General features: G+C 42.1%; 1 protein-coding gene across 1 annotated transcript in view; it reads right to left on the bottom strand.

The window, feature by feature from the left end:
• The window catches only part of DOK6 (docking protein 6), a 380,026-nt gene that overhangs the window by 80,742 nt on the left and 274,558 nt on the right, over positions 1–24,726 (bottom strand). The window contains exon 6 of the mRNA XM_059409807.1: positions 9,629–9,767. Within this exon, the coding sequence (XP_059265790.1) occupies positions 9,629–9,767 (139 nt within the window). The remainder of the gene's footprint in view (positions 1–9,628; positions 9,768–24,726) is intronic.

Below are 24,726 nucleotides of genomic sequence, written 5' to 3'. Positions count from 1 at the left end.
CGCTCAGTGGGTTAAGCCGCTGCCTTCGGCTCAGGTCATGATCTCAGGGTCCTGGGATCGAGTCCCGCATTGGGCTCTCTGCTCAGCAGGGAGCCTGCTTCCCTCTCTCTCTCTCTGCCTGCCTCTCCGACTACTTGTGATTTCTCTCTGTCAAATTAATAAATAAAATCTTAAAAAAAAAAAAGAAGAATATGTATATTCTTTACTTATCTGTCCATCTGGTTGGAAATAGGTGCATTTATAGGCTACTCTCTGAATATAGGAAACATGAGAATACATATTGGAACATTAAATTTCACACCTGTTGTCAATAAAATGTTCACTGTCTCTTGGTTTCAAAATGTACAAATATCTAGAGGCTTTATTAAAGTTTATATAATTAATTTCCAATGTCTGCACATAATGAAAGCTGGCATGAACTTTTTACAGTGGTTATAAAATTTTACCCACTTCAAAATAAAGCTAACTTTTTTTTCCTTCCAGCCATTTTATGACTTAGCTAATAACTGGGCTTTTACTCAAGACCAGCTGGTATTCTAACATTCGGAGTAGATACTATTATAGCTCCTTCCTTTCCTCTTTTTTTTTTTTTTTTTAAGATTTTATTTATTTATTTGACAGACAGAGATCACAAGTAGGTAGAGGCAGGCAGAGAGAGAGAGAGAGGGAGGGAAGCAGGCTCCCTGCTGAGCAGAGAGCCCGATGCAGGGCTCGATCCCAGGACCCTGAGATCATGGCCTGAGATGAAGGCAGAGGCTTTAATCCACTGAGCCACCCAGGCTCTAAAGCACAGCAAAGGTAAGCACCTGACACAAGGTCACACAGCTCTTTCCCCAGAGTCAACCTGGTTAGCCAATATCCTGCCCTGTTTCAACTAATATATGTGCATTCGTTGAATACACCCCCCAATTGACAACTACAGTCAAATTTGAAAGTAAGCTTAATTAACTCCCCATGTAATTCTTACATCAATTTTTGTAGATTTTGGTTTTCCCACTACTGGTCTACATTTTTTCTTCTATTTTACAACACTGTCCCAAAGAGAAGACAGTCTGATTCTTTGGGTTTTATGTGTATATGCCATAATTCTATGTTTGTAAGCTGAATTATCTTAATTGACCTTTGAAATCTATTGTTTCTCTTTAAGAGAATCATTCTCATAATTGCCATGAGCAGATTGTATGGCCATGAATAAATAAGACCGGCATAGTTAAAAAGATACGAGAGAAAATCATTTGTACAGAGTTTACTCATTATTCTTTGATTCCAGCAATACAAATGAAAGAACAAATTTATACTTTTTAACATGAAAAATTGTACTTTTTTATGTCAGGCAGTCATTTTCCTTATATATTATTAATTCTAATCAAGTTGATTAAATGTAAAAAATATATATAAAATGCATTTTCTGAAGTGACACCTAGAGCACCTACAGCAAATTTTAAGAAAAAAGAACATGATATAAATAAAATATGTGCTATTATATTGTGTTACAACACCGCTTGCTAGAAAAATTACACATTGACCTCTCCCCATTTCCAACTCATTGGTGCTTTTACGCAGAAATGAGTATTTTTCTTCCTGTCTGTGTTTTTGTTTAGAGACCGCATTTTCTTTAATGTTCTGACACTGGGACAACAGTAAGTAAATGGGTTAATTAGGATCACAGGCCCACTTTAGTTATCAACTATAATCATTTGTTCTAATAGAGCTTGTATCACTTCATTACAATCAGTGTCTATCAATCAGTAAAAGAGAATCTCGCAAATAGGCAAATGGCATTTCCCAGCAGGGAACTAGCCATTGTCAGTAGTAATGAAGGCTCTTGTCTTATGATTAATAATTGATAATATTGAGCAACAGAATCATGAATAGAACTTTGAAGAATGAATTCATAAGCAGATAATCCTATATATTAGATGTGACACATCACTTGGAATCACAAATCATACATTTAAACTTTTCCTAGAATTTCTTAAAGTTCATTGAATATACCTAGAAAAGAAATTGTAAAACGTGTTAAAATTTTTCTGTGTACTACTCATCAGAGTATTTTGCTTCCATTTTTTTTTTTTTTACATTTTCAGTGTAGGAAAACTAGTTATTATTACTTTTTTTTTTGGTAGGTAGAGATTCCTGTAAAATGTGGATATGAAGAATGCCTTCATTAGAAGGAGAGCCAAACTACCTGGGAGAGAGCCCATTCTGGAAGGCTTTCTCATTTCTTCACCAAATTATAAATGAGCCCATGGTATTCCTGATCTCAAAAGATCTAGGTACTTGAAAAGAATTGAAGGATATTATTTGGCTATCCCTGGGAATAACATTGGAGTGTCTTCATAATACTTCTTAAAACAAGATCTATAAAGAACACCTCAAACTCAACATCCAAAAAACAGATAATCACGTCAAAAAATGGTCAGAAAACATGAACAGACACTTCTCCAAAGAAGACATACAAATGGCTAGCAGACAAATGAAAAAATGTTCATTATTGTTAGCCATCAGGGAAATTCAAATTAAAACCACCTTACACCAGTTAGAATGGCAAAGGTTAACAAGACAAAAAACAACAAATGTTGGAGAGGATGTGGAGAAAGGGAAACCCTCTTACACTCTTGGTGGGACTGCAAGTTGGTGCAACCACTTTGGAAAGCAGTGTGGAGATTCCTTAAGAAATTAATAATAGAGCTACCCTATGACCCTGCAATTGCACTACTGGGTATTTACCCCAAAGATACAGATGTAGTGAAAAGAAGGGCCATCTGTACCCCAATGTTTATAGCAGCAATGACCACAGTCATCAAACTGTGGAAAGAGCCAAGATGCCTTTCAACAGATGAATGGATAAAGAAGATGTGGTCCACATATATAATAGAGTATTACGCCTCCATCAGAAAGGATGAATACCCAACTTTTGTATCAACATGGATGGGACTGGGGGAGATGATGCTGAGTAAAATAAGTCAAGCAGAGAGAGTCAATTATCATATGGTTTCACTTACTTGTGGAGCACAAGGAATAACACAGAGGACATTAGGAGAAGGAAAGGAAAGATGAACTGGGGGAAATCGGAGGGGGAGAGGAAGCATGAGAGACCGTGGACTCTGAGAAACAAACAGGGTTTTGGAGGGGATGGAAATGGTAGGGGTGGGTGAGCCTGGCGGCGGGTGTTAAGGAGGGCACGTATGGCATGGAGCACTGGGTGCGGTGCATAAACAATGAATCTTGGAACACTGAAAAAAGTAAAATTAAATAAAAAAAAAAAACAAGTGTTATGGTATTGGACAAGTATATGGTATCTCAAAACACTCTAAGGTGCCATCAGTTGAAAGATAAAACACTGTTTTATGTAGCACTATGAAATAGAGCTATCAATTAATCTGTAACTCATATTTGACTTGAGAGATGTTAAAATGTGAAAAACATGTGCATCTTGGAATTGGTAAACTGTCAAAATAGTGTTTTGCTATTCACGCAACTATTTAGACCCCCCCAAAAAAAAATCTTTTCAGGGCTTATGTAGGTAAGTTCTGTGATACACCATAACCCCAGGAGGGCAAATTTCCTTAATTTCTCAGAGCTACTTGAATTCGTTTTCCAGGACGCTGTCCTCATTCTTTCTCTCTTCTCCTCTGCTTCTCTCCCTTTACCTTTCCCTGAGATGCTTTTGTCATTGGTAAGGTGACACCATCACAAAATTTCCATCAAAGATGTCAAAACCACCCCTTGGGCTCGTTCTCTTGGGTCCTGTATGACAATGGCACCTCTTCAGAAACTCTTTCCCTCTTATATTTATAAAAAGAAGTAACAGAATTTGTTTTTAAACTGTTATTTTTCAAAAGGTTTATTGTTCTTGGAACAGTGAGGTTTTTTAGTTCGTTAAGTGTGTGAGCTTAACTTGCTTTTATTCTTGTATTTCTAGTAACAGAAGCATGTAAAGTCACAAATAATGGAGAAGGAAACCACTCTTCATTTTCTAAGCAAGAAATTTTCCGTGAGGCTCTGTTATTCTTTTTTTCCTATCCACCAGAGCTTAGGACAATAATAGGATTGATAGCTTTGGACAGCAGTGCACGAGGCCAGCCCTGCTGGTGGTGTTTGGGGCGTTAAAGCAATCTTGCTATCTTGCTGATATTTTAATAACACTAGTGTTATTTGTCTTTAAACTACACAAAATTGTTCTGGTGACCAGGTGGCAAAAACTACTGGAAATAAGAGCACTCCAAACCCTGTTTTTAGAAGGATACACTGTAATTCTCATTATGGGAAGCTGTCCTTCTGCAAATGGGCTTCTAAATTACTTGTAATGTTACTAATGACAGTATCCTGCTCCGTTTCTTTACTTATTTCTTTTTTATTTATATCAGGAGAATTCATTGAAAAAATTTATTCATGTCTTCTCAGTTGCTCCTTATCTATGGGCATCTTGTAACACATGTAAAGCTTATGAACACAAGAACCAAATTTAAAAAAGAACTTCTTTTCATATTGTGTGTGTAACAGATCCATGAAAATTAAATTATTTCAAGGCATCTGAGGTCTTGTCACCTCCGCTGATTTTAACCTCACCAGGCAGAATCACAAGGGCACATTTAGTGATGGTTTCTAATGAACAGCTTCTATCACAAAGACAAGAAAAATTTCCTCGATCATGCTACACACGGATGGCAGAGGACCTATAAATGATTTTAGTAGCAGCACCCAAAGAACTCGGCTGGTTCTAAGAACAAGAACAATCTCCGTGAAATGCCAATTCTAGCGATGCCATTTGCTTACCCATCTAGCTTTAATCATTTCCTCAGGGATTTGAGCCTTAGTGAATCTCTCAGAATGACTTCTAGTTCAAAATTTATGACTGTGGTTTCACCTTCTGTGCACCCCAAAACCAAAACTGTCCTCTGAAATAAGATGCTTTGGTGTTAACAGCTAAAGAAAATACAGAGGACCATTAGCCCCTTTTGTGAGCATTTTCGGATTCCAGCTCGGACAGGAGAGTGAGAAGCTGACGCCCTACACGTGGAAGCCAGAGGGGAAGCGTGTCTTCTCGTAGTGCAGAATTCATTCCTTATGGAGCTTTAATTAAGGACCTTCCGATAAGCTGGTGCTCTGAGAAATAGGTCAGGGTCCATTGAGCCCAAGGACTCAAGGGGTGTTTTCAGTACTTCGGACCCAAATCGCGTGATGCCGTCATCTCACCAGGATGAGGAAGGCCTGGGAAATGTTTGTTATTTCAAGAAGTAAAAGGAATGAGATCATCGTACTCAGGCAGTGTAAGTTGCTTGATCCCACAAACTTCCGCCTCACGTGAGAGAAGGAACTTCCTTGCTCTTCTGTGTATCACCAGGCAGCTTAGTGAGCAGAGTAAACCCTTTACAATCCTGTGAATGGTTAATCCATGGCTAAGCTCTACTTAAAAACTTCTGGTGTTGCTTAATAGTAATTAATTCTTGCATCATCTTTCTCAGTGAAGGAAATGAAAAAAAATTTTTTTTAATGTTCCAAGATTCATTGTTTATGCACCACACCCAGTGCTCCATGCAATTAGGTGTCCTCCGTAATATCCACCACCAGGCTCACCAAACCTCCCACCCCCTCCCCTCCAAAACTCTCACTTTGTTTCTCAGAGTCCGCAGTCTCTCATGGTTCGTCTCCCCCTCAGATTGCCCCCAGTTCACTTCTCCTCTCCATCTCCCCATGTCCTCCGTGTTATTATTATTTTTTTAAAGATTTTATTTATTTATTTGTCAGAGACAGAGGGAGAGAGAGCGAGCAAGCACAGGCAGACAGAGAGGCAGGCAGAGGCAGAGGGAGAAGCAGCTCCCTGCCAAGCAAGGAGCCCGATGCGGGACTCGATCCCAGGACCCTGAGATCATGACCTGAGCCGAAGGCAGCTGCTTAACCAACTGAGCCACCCAGGCGTCCCTCCTCGGTGTTATTTTTAATAGCCTTACTGATTTAGTGATTCTTGTTATCCAGTACTCTATAGTGCAAATGTACTGTTTTATTCACAAGGCTGGGAACTTTTTCTAGATATAGATTTTTTTTTTATTCTTTATTTTTTTAGACATCTGATTCTTTAAACAAGGACAGAAACATTGCCTAACTTAGATCATGGAGCCATATCAAAATATGTTTATTCTTGTGTCCCCCTCACCCCCAGGAAGGAAGGTAATAAACACGGGCAAACCTAGGTTCTAAGCACACATGGATGTCAAAAGATTATATTGAGTTTTCTGTTACAGTTAAGAAATGGTTGTTGAGATATTATTTCTCATATACATTTGTTTATATGTAAGACAGTAACACTGTTAAATCACCTCTCTTTATTTAAAATTTTTTTTAAAGATCTTATTTATTTATTTGAGAGAGAGAGAGCATGAGAGGGGAGAAGGTCAGGGGGAGAAGCAGACTCCCCATGGAGCTGAGAGCCTGATGTGGGACTTGATCCTGGGAGTCGGGGATCATGACCTGAGCCAAAGGCAGTCGCTTAACCAACTGAGGCACCCGGGCACCCAAATCACCTCTCTTTAAAAGGATGAAAATAAATGTGCTTGACCACAAAGCTGAGTAAGAAGTCTGAATCACAATGTTCGGGGCCATTTATTACTTGTATAGCTCATTCCTAATTTGATCTAGTAACAAATGCGAATGTGGTAAAACTATGCAGGCATTTTCTACGTGCTCAGTAACAATCTGACATGGACCATTTTTAAAACTGGAAAGTCAACGAGCAACGTCACCTTCTGATTTTGTAGGAGACACGTAATGAGTAAGATGCATGGTTTTTATATCTGAAGTTCGGGGCTATCTTTCTAGCTCTCAAGCTATACTTCTGCCCAGTTGATAGCACAGGCCTTTGTTTTCCTTAAATAAGCAAACGAAGTGTTAGAGGGTGTTTAACTACTATTTCATAGTCGTCGGAATTTCTTCTTTCAAAGAGGTTTGTGCATGTCGAGGCAGTCTCTTAAAAGAAAAAGTAAAAATTATGTCTGGGAGGCCTGGAAATGTTAACTTAGGGTCCCAGAATGTGAGGAATGTGGGGAGTTGTCAGGTCTTGGTAGCATGCTGTCTGAAAAACATCAGCTCGGCTTCCTCTGAAGAATGCGCGACGTAGGAAATAATCGTAGGAGTCCATCCGAAATTTCAGAGAAAAGCATAGCTGTGCGATTGCATTCGAAATTAAATCAAATGCTCTATTTGCATGTGTGCACCAAACTGATGGGGTCTTTGATGTCGTGATTCTTAGAAATATCTGGTTTCTTTGGTGAGCCTGCTATTTAAACACCTGCCCCACTTTTCCATCTCTGAGCACCCGCGTCCCTGATGCACCCCATGGTGGAACCCCCACACCCCCAGCGGTAGACTGCCTGAGATCTAAGTCAGTGCAGGGCTGGTCTTGAACCCCAAACAGCAACCACCTGGCTCAGCTCTGGGGACATGCTTCTCGGCCGCACAGGACATTATCATGTTTATCACCCACGACAGCATCAATAGCAAATGCGAATTAAATTTTGTTTTGCAAATTTTTTGGCACAAGATTGTTAGACATACTTGAAAGGGATTGAAAGATATTATGTAGCGACAGTTGGGAATAACAATTAAGAGTCTTCACAAACATTGCAAGTCTTATAATTATTCAAAATCACTCCTACAGATGGATCTCTATCGTAATAATGAACCTTTTCGTGGTACTTGCCATGTGCCAGGCCTATTCTCAGTACTTTACAGATTTGAATGCACAAGTACCTCATAACAACCAAAGAAGTAGAACTATTATATCCTCATTTTACAGATAAAGGGAATTGAAACATTTAGAAGTTAATATTCCAAGGTGCCCAAGGTGATAAGAGCCAGGCAGTAGTGGAAAAGGGATATGGGCTCAGGACACATACCCAGTGCTCTCCTTTACAGCAGACAATATGGTTTTGTCAAAGAGCTTCTGGCATGTCCTTCACGACAATACAATTAAGTAACTGTACCATTAGCTTTTTGCCTGTTCAGAGCAGCAGCTATAAGTAAAGCTACTGTTAAGTGTAGTTAATTGTTAACTGTTAAAAAGCAGCAAGTGACATAGCACTGTAAATTTTGGTTGCAAACATCAGTAGATTCTGAAATAATTTGGAATTTGATAGTTCTAGTTTCTCACTGATTTAAGCCCTTGGATAAATGTCATAGTAATTAGGTAACTGTTAAAATGGTTTACAGTTAACCCAAATCTTCCTAGGAGACTAAGTTACACCAATGTCTTATTAATGCTTCTACAATTAATCACACAATCATATTAATAATCTTACTAATGTTCAGGCCACTCATTCATCCCTATGAAAGGCCCTTTGTCCTGCATAAAGCCTGATTTTCTCTTGTCACACTGAGGTATTAAGAAAGCTCTTTATTTTTTTGTTTTATTTTATTTAAAATTTTTATTTATTTAATTGACAGAAAGAGAGAGAGAGAGAAAGTGCACAAGCAGGCAGAGTAGCAGGCAGAGGGAGAGCGAGAACCAGGCTCCCTGCTGAGTAAGGAGCCTGACACGGGGCTTGATCCCAGGACTCCAGGATCATGACCTGAGCCGAAGGCAGTTGCTTAACCAACTGAGCCACCCTGGTACTCCAGGAAAACTCTTTAAAGCTCTTCCTAGATAGATAAAAATGTGTATGTAGTATTGGCAAAATTAGAAATGCGTTAAGAATAACAAGATCATTTGCTAAATTACTTATTGTTTTGTTATACCTAAAAGATAATTTTGTATGGGTCAAAAACATTATGTAATGGAGAATTTAAAAAATCAAAACAAATGTAGTACTACATATAGAACTCTGTCGTCTTGAAACCGGAACAGGATGAGTGTCATTCCAGTGAGTAACCCACTTGCGTCCCCAAACTCCACCCGTTCCCTCATTAATGAAATCGAATGCCTCTCCATAAATCTTGAAGAATGGTCACCTCTTAAGATTATGACCAATAATCACCCCATTATTTGCCTTTCCAAGAAGTTAGTAGCAACACTTATAATTTTTCCTCAGCTACTTGTAAAAAGTTGTGGTTTCAGATTCTTTACTAAATGATTTCTTAGCTTGACCACAAAGCTGTAGTATAGTTCCTTATACTGTTGGGAAACAGTATAAGGTCCTTCTGCAAATATTTTATGACTGGCTCTGAAACACGTGCAGAAAGTGTTAGAAGTTTCAGAGAATCTAGGACAAACAAAGACAAAAAGAAAGTAGAATCCTTTCTGGGGGTAACTAAATTTCCCTGCTTATTTTGGCCCCCCAAATATTTTGGTCCCCCAGTTGAATCTCTATGCAGAGATATACAGGGAGTACTGCTTCATAATTCACTCTCTATGCACCCCAGCCCTCTTTAGATAACTGTGCCAACAGGTCATGGGGAGATATATGGAGCACACAGCTCCCTACCCGTGGCCCAAAAGAACTTCTTTGGGCATATGCTGAATAGGGCATTAGAGACATGGGATTCGGTACCTGGGGTGAGCTCTTGGGGCGGGGGTGGGGTCGGGGTGGACACCAGGGTGCTGACGTGAATGGGCCCACAGATACATGATGTGCACCAGACCTCAGCGACATTCATTTCCAAGCTGTTAGGTTACCGAGGAAAGGAGCCTTACCCGGGCCTTCTGCTCCATTTCTAGCATTAATCTTTCATGTTGCTCAGCTATGGCCAGTGTCGCGGAATGGACCTTCTGATAGATCATTTCTCCTTCCCTTGTTTGAAAAGTGAATAGTCCTTCTCCTGTGTCACACATTCTGTGAGAATAGAGATAGGGAAAGAGATGGGTCTTCATGTGTTCAAGTGCGTAACAGTTCTCCATGTAAAAGATGCCCGTGCCCTGTGTCACCCGCCTCCTTGACTTCCACGGGAGCTAGGGAAGGGGATTCCGCCCTGACCGAGCCAACCAACCAACCAACACATCTTTAAATGGTACATGAGATGGAACGAAAGGAAAAAACCCATGTCTGTCTGGGATTTTAAAAATGAAGTGTTCACAACCCTGGACAGAAACAGGCACAAGTGGGTTCAGCCACTGCCATGCAGCACTCGCCTGTCTTACGAATGCAAACAAGTAGTTGTTTCCTTTAAGGATTTTCACATTTGTGTTATCATAACACTATTTCCTATGATTTGAGAGCGCTTGAAATGTAAAGAACTTAAGAAAAATCTTCAATTTTATACTCGCTCTTGGAGGCACCAAGAAGACTACACACTTTGTAGTTTATGGATTTGCACACACAAGCTGAAGCTGGGATTTAAACCGAGCGATCCTTAAGCAGATCTTGTAAATCCAAGAAATGCCCCGGCCTAAAGAAGACCTGATTTGGATGTGAGGATATTTGGCTTGAATTTTGGCTTTGGCACTTCCCAGCAGTGTGATCTGGGACAAGTTAAATAACTTGCCTATTTCTCCTTTCACCTTTCTAACATAGGACAAACAGCCGTACTCCTCCCGCAAGATCCTTGCGACAGTGCAAAGACCAATCTAAAATATCCACCATAGAGAAAAGAGTGATTTAATTTTAATATTTTTATCTGGTGGACTATTAGCAGCGATTACTAGGTCATTTCTGAGAGCATATAATAACAATAAAAGTTCTATTATGTACACTCAAGAGGGAAAAATATTAGAATAAAAATTCTTTTTCAATTATTTAATTATAATTACCCCTTTAAAACATCGCTTTATTGGAATAAAACCACTGACACCTTGCTAAGGCAATAGGATTCTTGGTTAATTTTTATTAACAAAGACTAATTCTACGATGAAAAATATTTCTAATTTAATACTTTAAGCCAGCCTTTAAAAATAACTGGAGACCCTCAGAAAGACCCACGCACTCTCAGTATGATGCTATCTACTCAGATATTGGCTGGAGCACTGTGCCGTTGGTTTTCAGATTAGAACATCAAAAGATTTGCACGAGGTGTTCACGAGGTCAAACTATGTCTTCCAGCACCACAAAGATTTTGCATTCTTCTCTATGGCTCTCCAAGGAGTTTTCGGTGGAAAAGAAATGTCTCAAGAGGCGTCCGACATCACAGAGGCTACGGAAGCTATCCCGTAGGGCCCCGTAGAGCTAGCACTTAGCTTCTGTGAAAAAGATCTTAATAAAATTCACACAGCGTGAAATGGAAAGTCTGGGGGGAAAATGAAGCGTTTTCACAAAGTGAAACAAATGAGCTTTCTTTGTTGATTCAGAGGAGTCCAGAAGTCCACCAGTCGGAGCGGGGCAGGGACTGACACGTGGAGGGCCGGCTTGTTCCGACGAGGGCTCTGCTCCTTGTCCTGTGAAAGCACCGCGTGGGACTCCTGGGAGATGAGACGGTGAAGACACCGACTGTCAGTTCTTACTCAGTCACCGACGGGGTGGGGGGGGTCCACCCTTGCCCACTTCCTGGGACTCAGCTGCCCGCAAAGGGTTTAGAAGCTTACGGGGGGTTTCCTCCAGCCTCTGAAACACAGACTCCTGTCCACTCCAGCCTTTCTTGGATCATACAAGGCCTTAAAACACACTAGCTTTAAAAAGTGGAGACATTTGCAGTCAAAGATGGTCTTTCTTCAACGCGGGTACCTACAGCCAAGCTGCTCACACGCCTTCGGTAGAATTAGTTCTTACTTAGTGACTTTCCTCTGCGGTGTTGGAACGAACAGCTTAGGTTTCCCTGCTTAGTGTTTAAAACATGTTATCTTGGGGCTCATAAGAAGCAGATACAGATATTTATTCCTTCTTAGATGACTGAAGAGTTTTCGGGGAGCAAGCTGGTACTAGAGAAGATGGGGAGAGATGAAGTCATTTCGACTTGCTACTCCACGTGTGGTCCACAGACTCGCGACCCCGGCCTCACTGGGGCCTGTCCGGATTAACGGAATGGAACTGTGTATCCTAGACCCCAAGTGACTCCTCTGCACGTTATAGTTTGGGAAGCACAGGCATATCAAACTCTACACATCACCATTTCATTGAAGGGGAGTCGGAGATCACACTCAGGGCCCAAATGAGGAAAATCAGAAGCTGTTTGTATAGTTTCAGACAGTGACATAGGACACTGAAGGTCCGAAAGGAAACATCATGACAAAAGGAACAAAAAAACTAAAAGAACCTTTTCCTTAACTTGGGAAGAGCCAAGACAGAGGTGCTACCTGCGTCTGAGTAGCCTAACCCCCTTGCCACTAACATGCACGTTCCGCGATTGCATTTATTTGCAGAAAAGGTGACCTTGTGGATACTCTATGTCGGTCTTGGCTCCAAACTGAATTTGATGGAAATTTATATACAATTACAATCGTTAGCTCTCTTTCTACTTAGCAAGGTGTTTTCACAAAATTCATATTTTTTCTTACCAAACATTGAATGTCATAGAATATCCTCTCTAAGTTTCCTTCGGCTTTAAGGAACAAACCAGAGCCTCATAAAAATTCTTAGTAGGACTGACACATTAAGTTCCAGGGTGTTGTTTTGTTTTGTTTTGTTTTTTGCTTTTGACATTGTGACCTAGGGGACATTAGAATAGTATAGGATCCGAAAGTCAAAAGGCACAGATGTCAACCATCATGTCATGGCCGTTGATGTTCATTTATCCCATATTTATCGGGCAGGTACAGTAAGCCAGGCACTGTCCTGAGCCTGAGGATGGAAAGGATGGAGACATATACATGACTCATTGCCTCCGAGGCTCTACAAGGAGTGGGGAAAACAGGCATTGTTGGGAGAAGAACAACACACTTACCTGTAGTAAGTGCCAGCAGGCAGAGGGGCGGGGCCAACAGGAGGTAATGGGGGGTTGACCAGGACACATTGCTTTACCAATTCAGTCCCTTATCTATAAAACTGGGGCAAAAAGACTTGGTTACAAGGTTGTTTCCATTTGGTCACGGAGGGATTAATCCAGCGGGCCACGGGCACCCAAACCCTGCCCGTTCTGAAGAAAAGCCTGTGTTTGGGCTGGGGGGTGGGGGTTGGGGTGGACACAGGAGGGAGATGGGGAGGGGGGCGGTCCCTTGGCCAGTTTCTGTGAGTCTTGGTTGGGAATATGCAGCCTGATAAGAGTGAGTTTTTGTGTGTCTGAGGCCTTGAGCCATGCTGTCCCAGTATGACTGGATGAGTTTATCCTAATATGATGCTTCCTTTGCTCCGGTGGAGGTTGGAGTCGAGAGACTCAGCCTGCCCATGTGACTGATCCTTAGGAAAAACCCTGATGGTAAGGCTTGCTGTAGCTCCCCCGGTTAACAAGGCTTCTCACGTCTTTCACACACCATCGTTGGGGGGGACAAGCGTTTCCCGTGTGACTGCCCTGGCACGGGGGCGGCGGTGGGGAGCTCCTGGAAGCCTGAGCCTGCCCTTCTGGCCTGCCTGCCTTCTCTGCACTTCACAACAGCAACCTAACGATGAGCGGACCCCTCCACTCTAGGCAGCCGGCGTGTGTTACGTTGTCAATACGGTTCCACAGAGTAAGAGTCCAAGAAAATCCTAGTATTTCCTGACAGGCTCCTTTCCTTTCCCTCTTTTTCTTTTCTTCCTTTCTTTCTTCCTTCCTCCCAGATTTTATTTATTTATTTGAGAGAGAGCAAGAGAGGCATGAGCTGTGGGGTTGGCAGACTCCCACTGAGCAGGGAGCCCAATGCAGGACTCGATCCCAAGACTCCAGGATCATGACCTGTGCGGAAGGCAGATGCTTTACCAGCTGAGCCCCCAGGCGCCCCTCGATGGCTCTTTCTCAAATTCCCGTTGTCCTCTCCTTCTCCAGCCCATCTCACCACTCACTTCCACAGTCATTCCAAATAACTAGTCTCTGCTGTGTTCTAGTAAGGACCAAGCAGAGATGGCGTGAAGGAATGTCTGTGTTCCCAGGAAACCAAACCTCAAATGAGGGGCTCCGCTATTCGGGGTTCTCCCAGTTCTGCTCAAAGGGGAGAGACAGCTCTAAAAGAGGGTCCCCGGGAAGCAAATCTCTTAAGAACATGCCCTACGTACCACGTAAGCTATTAAGGATGCCCTCCTTTTCCTGCCTTTAAGTCTCAAACTTAACTCTGTCTGAAGGGTTAAGTCCCAGTCTTTTTCCAGATCACAAGCAAAAGAAATTCACCCAAACAAAAGTTATGGAAATATTTTACTTTTAAAAAGTGAACATAGAGAGTGCGTGGGTGGCTCAGTGGGTTAAGCCTCTGGCTTTGGCTTAGGTCGTGATCTCAGGGTCCTGGGATCCAGCCCCACATCGGGCTCTCTGCTCAGCCAGGGGCCTGCTTCCTCCTCTCTCTCTGCCTGCCTCTCTGCCTACTTGTGATTTTTCTCTCTGTGTGTCAAATAAATAAATAAAATCTTAAAAAAAAAAAAAGTGAACATAGATACTTTAGAATAGTTATCTGTGGGTCCTTAGATGCAATTTTACTATAGACAATCTGTCTACCTCTGGCAACGTTGTGCACGTTCAAAGCTGTATGACTTCATTCTCAGTGTAAGTTTTGCAATATTGTGGATGTATTTCATGACCAAATATTTACCCACCATGCACACAAAAATTTTAAACCCTCAGCAGTGGAGAGGAGCAGGAGCACTTTCCTGAAAACCCCGTGGTATATCTATTCAGTATTTAAAATTTAATGTTTAATTATAGAAAGTAATGAAATTCTTCAAAGCACAGCCTTTCTTTCTGCCGCCGAGCAGTTAAAGCCAATTAACACTTTTATTCCATTAATGGTTTAATCTCTATTGTCCTCTGACAATGCAGGCATTCCACTTTCCTTTTAGCAGCTGCAAAAAGAAGCTGAAGTTTCTCTCTATGAGCTCTGGTGAGTTCCGACTTGGATCTGGGGTAAGAAAGTGCAAGCAAAATGGACAAAGGACAGAAGCAATCGGACAGCAAGTCTGGAAACAGATCCGCCATCTTATGAGAGGTAAATACGGAAGGGAAGTGTCATCTCCAGTCTGTGAGGGAAACTGGACCCTCCAATAAGCTGGGATGGACACTGGTTGTTAGAAAAAATACTGGATCCATGTCTCTGCCTCCAGTGACCTAAATTGCAGAGAAAGCAAGTAAAAAAAAAAAAAAAGTAGTAGAAGAAAATAGGGAAGAATTCCTATATAAACTCAGGAAAAAGGAGTTTCAAGCTATGATCTAAGCCAAAAGGTGACAAAAGAAAAAAAAAGAATGGCACTGCCTGAAAAAAGACCTTTTTTTTTTTTTCTTTTAAATAAAAAAGATATCATACACATGAGCAGGCAAATAAAAGCTAGGAAAAATATTTGGAACTCACAACACCTGATAATTTCTCATCTATAAAATAGGTATATTATGTCAGTACTTTTTTTAGAGGTTTAAATATTAAATGAATTAATATATGTAAATCTTAAAACAGTGTATGTTATGATTATTACTCATTAAATAGTAGTACTTTTGTCACTACTACTATTAAAATCGATACCTAAACCACAATACTAAATGGAAAAAGGGCGGCAGTAATATGTACACCGGACAAACAGTTTCATAAGGAAAAGTATGTCTTCGCTTGCAAGTACATGAAACTCTGGACAAATGCACAAGAAAGTAACTGTGCTTCCTAAAAAAGATTTATTTCTTCTTTAGAGAAAGAGGGAGAGAGGGAGCGCACATGCATGAGTGGACTGGGGGGAGGGGCAGAGAGACTAAGTCTAGCAGACTCCACACTGAGCAGGGCAACCCTAGGACCCCAAGATCATGACCTTAGTCGAAACCAAGAGTGGGATGCTTGACTGACTGAACCACCCGGGCGCCCCTCACTAAGAGTTCTTTATGTAAATGGTTAAGTTAAAAAGAGAAGTGCCATTAATTTATTAATTGGATTTAATTAATTAAAATCAATGTTAAGTTTTAAAGCAAGGGTCAGAGTACTCTCACAGGACTTTGGTGGAGATGTAGTGTTTAAAATGTACCTAGCTCAGTTTCTGTCACTTAGCAATTACAAGTTTGCTGCTAAATTTATAAAATACTGTATTGATCATTTGGGGTCTCCCTTCCAACTGACACACACACACACACACACACACACACACACACACACACAATCTGTTTCCAGTGTAGCGCAGACATCTGATCTGATTTTCAAGACAACGGGGGTGGGGGTGGGGGGGGGGGGGTGGGGGGGTGGTGTGTGTTTTGTTGCAGAGTTCCAGTTTCTAATGAATTGAAATAACAGCAACAATTGTAGTAAGGTGAGAACAATAGCTAACCCCCAGGGGGCAAGGATTTAGGCCAGGCTTGGTCATTTGAAGTCTGTGCATTACCTCACTGAGCCTCAAACACCCGCAAGGCCCTCACTGCTTCCCCCTACAGAAAATGCCATCCTAAGAGGGGAGGCGAAGGGATCTGCTCAAGGTCATTGAAATTTAAGTGTCTGAACCCAGACCCATGGTTTTAGAGAGAAGCTGCTTATTGCTAAGCTCGATTTTGTTCACAGAAGATGAGAAGCAGAAAGGCATGCATAATTCTTTAATTATGAACATTTCTGTAAAGGAGAGAAAGCTAGCGCTCGGCACACATTTTGAAGGTGCGCTCTCCTTCTCTGCGGCTGTTCCTTTTCTGTCAAAGCAAGTTCCTGAGGATATTTCTCCACGGTGTGCCCATAAATCAGTCAATTAATCAATAAAACAAGTGAATTACTATGAAACCCTTCCTGCACCCCCTAATTCATGTCAAGTCCTTTGTAAGGAAGAAGGTAGGTGGACCATTTGCCGTCCTCTCTGCCTCTTGACGGTATTGTTTTAGGGCTCCAAATAGTCAATACATATGGCGGCTGTTGGTTGATTTCACCGTTGGGACCTTAGGGATACAATGCTTTCCCTCAAACAAGTTGAGAAACCTGATCCTTTAAGGAGATCCTGATTTTAGGTCAGGATCTGCTGAAAATTAGCGTTGTGACTTACATTTCTGATCCTTTATAAAACCAATTTTTTTAAATGAAAGAGTTGATCTAAATGATCTCAAGTATACAGATTTGTTTGAAGATTCTCTAAGTCTTCCACTTGTGATGGCCAAATCACCATCCACATTAATTAAACTACTTTCATCTTTTCAAATATTTTCAAAGTTTTAATTTTATTCTATTTTATTTACTTTTTTTTACTTTTGAATTTTTTCCTTTGGTCCTTTTCAACTCAATGCAAAAGTCAATCGAGTGTCCCCCAAATTTTGTAAATTCTTTTTTTTTTTTTAAAGATTTTATTTATTTATTTGACAGACAGATCACAAGTAGGCAGAGAGGCAGGCAGAGAGAGAAAGAGGAGGAAGCAGGCTCCCCGCCGAGCAGAGAGCCCGATGCGGGGCTCGATCCCAGGACCCTGGGATCATGACCTGAGCTGAAGGCAGAGGCTTAACCCACTGAGCCACCCAGGCACCCCTGTAAATTCTTAAAAAGAGATACTTGTAAGATGCTTTTCTACTTACCTTCCTTTCTGCCTCAAAAATTTAGAACTGAAAAATCTAGCAGGTGAAGATGTAGAGTCAGCCATAACACTTTAGTTGTTCTTTAATTACCTCAACGCATGATCACAAAGTTCTACTATTATCCTTATTACATTGTTACATTAGATGTTTATGAGGGTTTAGGGCAAAAAAATTTTTTTAAAGACTTACAGCTAATTTTATATTCATCCTGTATACATATCTCCTGGTGGCTTTATGGGAAAAATATTGGATACGCCTTGAGAATTAGGAGTTTAACATCGTTAACCCCCAGTGCCAATCACAAAAAGCACCCAAGGCTCCATTCACTTGTGGACTGAATTGACTGAAAATTATCAGTATGATGGCAACTTGACAAGTATTGATTTTGTGGTCCCTGACAATGAAAAAGCAAAATGAAACATAAAGGAGAAAATTTTCTTTTTTTTTTTTTTAAGAACAATCCCCTGGCGTTAGTATATTCTTCTGAATGGAGCAGGGCCAGACCACAGCAAAGAGAACAGAGATCGGCCTTACATTCCTGGCTGACGTATACTGTTCTTTTTTGAAACTGTTTTGGGGGAGGCTGGGTGTGTAACTCACGAAACAGCTACTGACATAGACTCAAGCCGATTTGTCTGGGAGAGAGGTAATAACAAAAGCAAGTCAAGCGAAAACTTAAATTCTGTCATTTAGAAATTATATACTTCCCTTTTAAAGTGAATTTGACTGCCAGGCTATGGTAGGGAAATTTTTACAGTTTAACATGCAAGTTACTAATATTTATTCACTGAATTAGATGAGTTATGCTTCTCTTCACCATTTTGAGAGGAACCTAAAAATAAGATCATTGTATTTCTTCAGAGCAAAAGAGCCTGTAATCAGGGTTTACAAATTGCATTTTTATTCTCTTTTTATGCCAAACATAGTTAATGAAGGTAATTTTTAAATTAAAGATAATTTCAGTGTCTTAAGTGACTAGAGAGGAAAGTGTTTCAAGTGTAGCCAAAACTGAAAAGAAATGCAAGACGATACTTGATTTTATATTGGTTTACTTTCTCACCTTACAATCTTGTCTTTTTTTTTTTTAGGTTATTTTTATGCATTCACTGACATTTTTTTGGACATCCACCAATCACATGTCAGGCACTGTATTAGCTTCTGGAAAATATTTTAAAAATTGTATTAAAAAAGAAATAAGTAGGGGCTCCTGGGTGGTTCAAGCAGTTAAGTGTCTGCCTTCAGCTCAGGTCATGATCCCAGGGTGCTGGGGTCAGGGTCCCAGCTCAGCAGGGCGTCTGCTTCTCTCTCTCCCTCTGCCTCTCCCCCTGCTTGTGCTCTTTGTCTCTCTTCCACTCAAATGAATAAATAAAATCTTAAAAAAAAAAGTTAACTCATTAGTTGCCTTTACTCTCATATGTATTTACCTCTTCATTTAGAAACTCAGCACATGAGTAGGTGATTATATGAAATACTTAACATAATAATATGCTTTGGAGATTGAAAGCTAGTGAATTGGTTATGTTAAAATTTTTCTCTATAGGTTTTTTAGTTGACAGATCACTGACACAGCATAACTTTTAGTCTTTCATTGCCATTATCAAAACAAGCCACCCAGTAAAATGACTCCATCATTCTGACATACCGAGGGCAAATACTGATGGGTATTACAAAGGATGTGAACATATGTTTGAGGTTTTTCATTTGTTTTGCAGCAGAGATGAAAATTCAGTACCATGGTGAAAACATGAATTGACTCAAATTTTAAGAATTGAAGCATATCAAAATTTTTTTTTTTTTGAAGAATGTCAAATGTCATCTTTCCAGGTTAATAGATTTTAAACCTTACTTTTTAAACTCCATTTAAACTTTAAATTGAATTCCTTTAAAAATCTGAATTGAGGGGTGCCTGTGTGGCTCAGTTAAGCCTCTGTCTTCGGCTCAGGTCATGATTCCAGGATCCTGGGATCGAGTCCCACATCAGGCTCCCTGCTCAGTGGGGAGTCTGCTTCTCCCTCTCTCACTCCCCCTGCTTATGTTCCCTCTCTCGCTGTGTCTCTCTGTATCAAATAAATAAATAAAATCTTAAAAGAAAATATGAACTGGGAATATAATCAATGCTATTGTAACGGTGTTGTACGGTTACAGAGGGGTCTACTTGCGGTGAACAGAGCATAATGTGTAGTGAAGCTGAATCACGAAGTTTTGCACCTGAAACCAGTGTAACCTTGTGTGTCAATTAGACTTAAATTAAAAAAAAAAAATCTGAATTAAAAATATGGTGAACAGATCATTTGAGTCACCTTGAAAGTAGAAGCTAAGAAATGGAACCAGTATTTCCCCATCATAAATAAAAGTGTCAATTCTTTTATGTTCTCCCTTGGTATCTTTGACTTTCTTAGGTTTAAGAGTCTGGTGCTCATCAAGGTTCATAATGACGTATCCTAGTTAAGGACTGACCAACCATCTCTGTGTTTCCCCTGACGAATCAGGTATAAATTCGTATTTTGGCACTCCTAATTTTACATGCCTTCTTCCCAGTTAGATTTTTAATACAAGACATGAAAGGAAAGAACATCTTACAAATCTAGACAAAGCAGAAATGATTCAGGATTTCTTAGGGGAGCTGACTTCTTAGTCTCTCTGACTTAGGGGAGCTGAATATAATTGCTTTACCTGTTTGAGCAGGTTTTCCATCCCTACCAACCTCCCCCATCCACCTTCTCCTCCAAGCTCTCTCAATTAGTTTCTAGATTCCTACATACACCAAGTCATGGAACAAAGCAAATGACAGAGGAGATAGGGATATTGAACGTTCCAAAAAAGAGGTAAAGAAATGGAAGTTTCCTACATGAAAAAAAAAATATTATTTATCCTATTCTTACCTAAGTTTGGATTTTGCATTGCTATTTTTAAGTTAGAAGGTTTGGCTACATGATGAATAAAGTCTTCTTTCAAAGACAGAAGTTCCTAACTAAGCTGTGACTTAGTTCCATTTGAGCAAGTCGTTTGCTTTAAACTCCATTTAGTAATTGCTGTGTTTTAAGAGGTGGTTAATACCATTAAAACATGGTTTACTGTGCTGTGTTTCTTCAATCTTGACTTGGGTACTTTTACTTCTCCTTAATTACTTCCATGCAAGGGTTAAGCGAGGGGAGGTACAGAGTCATCCTGCTACTGCCCAGGCGTTCATGGAAGAAGGGGCATGGCCTCCGGCACGAACCTGCAGGTCATATCAAAGTTCAGTTATGCCCATTTCAGAACGGGGCAATTTGTCATTTATTGAGCTTCAATAGTCCCATGACTGCTATTGGAAATTCTTACTCAAACTGTCTGCCTCGCATCCTGAAATCACCTTTAGAGAGCCAAGAGCCCACTCTTCATGGCAGGTGTGTTGGATCATTTTACGTGCCCACTTGACTAGGCCAAAGGGTGCCAAGACATTGAATTACACAATGTTCTGCGTGTGTGTGTGTTGGGGGGTGCTTATAGATGAGATTGACATTTGGATCTGTAGACCAAGTGAAACAGATTGTCCTCCCCACTGTGGGTGGGCCTCCTCTAATCCACTGCAAGCCTGAACAGAAGAAAAGGGGATGATGGAGAATTCGCTCTTTCCGCCTATTTGTGAGCTGGGACATTAGTCTTCTCCTGTACTTGGACTAGAATGTACACCACCAGCTCTCCTGGGTGGCCAGCTGGCTCACTGCAGATGGTGAGACATCCCCACTTGACTAGTCCAGCCGGCATATCTCCGTCTTTGAACTCTGCCAGCGCTCCCCTGTGCCCATGGAAATCCCACATCCTGTCTCTGGGCGTTTGTGAGCGGTGAGTGGGATCCATATCTCTGACGTGATAAAAATCATGTGGGTGGTTGGGAGAGCATAGAATGGAGAAAACTAGACGTTACGAGAGGAATGTATTTCTGTTTTCAGTTTTGCTTCACTAGGGATATAGCTCTTCCAGTTCATTCTGCTGGGGTCTCCACAGACTTTGGCTTTCTGAGTCAGTGTGTGGTGAAAAGAGAAGGAAACTGCTGCCCGCCACACCCAAGAGGTGCCACTTTCTGTTCCCCCAACACAGCCCTAGACTCCTCAAGATCGGTCACTCAAGGGCACCTCATTACTCACGGGCACTTTCTCCCTAATCTGCCATGGGTTTTTATTTGCCTCAAGTACTATTATTACAGCAAGAGAAATATGAAGTCAATATTCTGCTTCTGAAATTTAGAGTATGATTTGAGTCTCTCTCGCAGGTTTTTATAAATTTTGAAAAGTCAGGTCTAGAGGACTAAGTCTGAAGTTTTTTTTTTTTTTTTTCTTTTATTTCCTGCCCCCCGCCAAGTCTGAGTTTTATTATATATCCTGGCTAGAAAGAAACTGAGACAGGACTTAAGAGAGGGTTCTGTTCCTTCCAGACCTGGGTGATGGTGGGAAAAAGAAAACCAAGAGAAGGTACTGGGTGAGACTTACACACCCTGATGTCTCTTATCTGAATGGACATTCTGGAGAAGACAGGAATTAATAAGTTGGTATCTAGATTGAGCCAATGACCCTACACTTGTGACTCCCCATAGGCCTCAGTTCAGAGGCAGAGCATCTAGAAAGTTCTGGGCAGAGGACTGGGGTTGAAGAAGAGGATATAAGTAAGCATTCTACGATTAAGGAAAATGCTTTGATCAGTGGATCCAGTGAAAAGTGCCAGTATATCCCCCCAAAAGGCCAAATGGATAGCTTTAGCAGATGTCAATGTGGGCAGACCAGACCAGGTCTTGATCTGAGGTTCCTTAACTACCTAAGGCCAGGGAAGCCAGCTGTCTATTCAAACTACATAAAACAGAAGAGGAGGAGGAAACCAGTATATTACCAAGATGATGCATCCCCAAAAGAAAATTTAAAATAGCAAGCTAAAATGACCTCCTTCTCATTGGGAGGGGGTTTATGAAAAGTATCAGAAAATCTCCACTCTGTTTGCTCAACTGAGTCGTATTACATTTAGAGCCAGTCATCCTAGGCAAATAGTTGCAATTTCAAATAGCGACATCATCACTCTCTTGTCTGCGGAACTCACTGGCAAAGGTTTTCATTTCCCGTGATCTCACGTTACCCAGTCCTCGGGTCAGCTCTATAGGCTTTCCTCTCATTTGCGGAGAAAAGTCTTTCAAGTTTCTGCCACACTCTTTCCAGTTCCTCCGCCATGTCGTCCCTCGTTTCCACCGTCATTTGAGGATATGGAGGAAAATGAATGCATTTTATTCTGATGTTATTACTGAAGAGGCTCTTGCCATTGACAGAAAACCACAGAAAGAGCCAAAACAACAACAACAAAAAAGTATTCTTAGATGTTGAGCCTAGAGCTTGATCTGTGCCAGGACGGCCATTGTGGCCTGGATGTCAGGAGAGGCCAGAGGAGGAGGGTCCCTAGGGAAGGCACATGTGAGCGCTGGACTCCTTTCTGGCGTGACCGTTCACACCTGGAGTTAGAGAAGTGTGGGTTAGTGAGTCAAAAGCAACCTTTCAGGCATTAACATTGGTAAGAAAATGGAGAAAGAGTATGGGGTGTGAGAGAGAGGAGAAGCAGCAAATTCACACACACACACACACACACACACACACACGATGCATGGGAAAGGTCAGTGAGTCAGATAGTGGTAAAAATCAACAAGGATTGAGCCGAGACAACCATTCTGCAAACAGGATCATCTTTCAGTGAACAAGCTGGCTGTAGGCTCAGGGCAGAAAGGGCCTCAGGAGCCCGGAGGGAGAGAGAGATCAGAACAAGCAGAGAGAAGAGTCAACTGCAGGATGCGAAAATTATTTCCAGACTCCCATCCTCAGAGAACATTCTAGAAGGACCTGTCCTTGCTCATCCTGCCCACAGCCCTGGCTGAGTGGGCTGACCACATTTCCCCGATAAGGCACAGGCAGGTGCGGCGCTCAAGGGCGCCCATTCGGTGACTTAAGCCGGCGGGGGTGGGGCACGGGCTTGGCCAGGGTCTGTCGCCTCTTTCTGCATTTTCCGCTCGGTTCCATTTCGTCTCATGTGAGGCAGAATTTACTTCATGGGATGATTCCACAGGGCTTCAGGAGATGGGGCTGATTCTGTATTTTATTTTATTTATTTTTAAAATTTTATTTTAAAAATTATTTTATTTTATTTGACAGAGATCACAGGTAGGCAGAGAGGCAGTCAGAGAGAGGAGGAAGCAGGCTCCCCGCTGAGCAGTGAACCCGATGCGGGGCTCGATCCCAGGACCCTGAGATCATGACCGGAGCCGAAGGCAGAGGCTTAACCCACTGAGCCACCCAGGCGCCCCTGATTCTGTATTTTAAACGAACTCTTCAGGTTGTGGCTTCTGCAGGCCTGAGTCCGTCACTAGTGTTCCTGGGGCGAGCCCCGGGCAGGTTCCTGCTCCATCAGCCGGGACGAGCGCGGAGAAGGCCGCAGACCCTCCCGCAGGGCCACAGCTCGTCGGCCTGGTCGCTCCTTCCACATCCGTCCCTCGGCCTAGGACAGGCCGCGCGGTGACAGGCGGCGACGTGGAAAACCCACGAGTGGGATGCGGCTCCTTGCCCGGAGTCCCGACTCGCCCCACCGCCGCCGGGTCACCGCATCTCCAGGCCTGGGCCCGAGCCAACCCTTTCATACCTCCAGAAACTTCTCCAACTGTTACTTGAGCACCTTCCAGAGACTGGCATCAGACTTCCATTGCAAGTCTGTGGAAGTGAGAGTCGTGACCACGTGGATGTCCCCTGCCAGAGGGTCCGCCTGGGGCCCCTGGGTTCCTGGTGCGTCGGGAGGAGGCAGGGGGATAAGGACACCCTCACTACAGACGCGCCCACTTAACACTCCGGACGACTGGGGCCAGAGCTGGTCAAGGCACCTGCTGCTGCTAATTTAGGATCTGCCCCCCCCCGCCCCCCCCGGGCTCCCCAGCTTCCCTGCGAGCGGCCCGGCAGAGGGAGGGAGAAGACGGGGCAGCGCGGCGCACCCTCCGCGGCCTCCTGCGCACTCGAGGCCACGGACTGCGGAGGCCCCGAGGTGGGGTTTGCTGCGAATCTGTTCTGCCGTCTCAGCCGGGCACCAACTGTGGTCCGGAACGGAATAAAAATGCCACGAAGGAAGGAGCCGAGAGAAATTTACTCTTTTGCCCTTGAGACCTAATGGGGATTCAAGCAGTATGCATTTTATTTTATTTTTCTTAATGGTTAGAGCCCTCGGCTGCCTCCTGTAAATACCTATCACGGATCAAAGCAATCTTGTGAAAAATATTCCTCTCGGCTTCGCGGGTTGCGA

Source organism: Mustela nigripes, chromosome 8 (genome assembly GCF_022355385.1).
Source record: "Mustela nigripes isolate SB6536 chromosome 8, MUSNIG.SB6536, whole genome shotgun sequence".
NCBI lineage: Eukaryota > Metazoa > Chordata > Mammalia > Carnivora > Mustelidae > Mustela > Mustela nigripes.
Note: the sequence above shows the minus strand (reverse complement) of the source record. Positions and strands in the feature narration are given on the sequence as shown.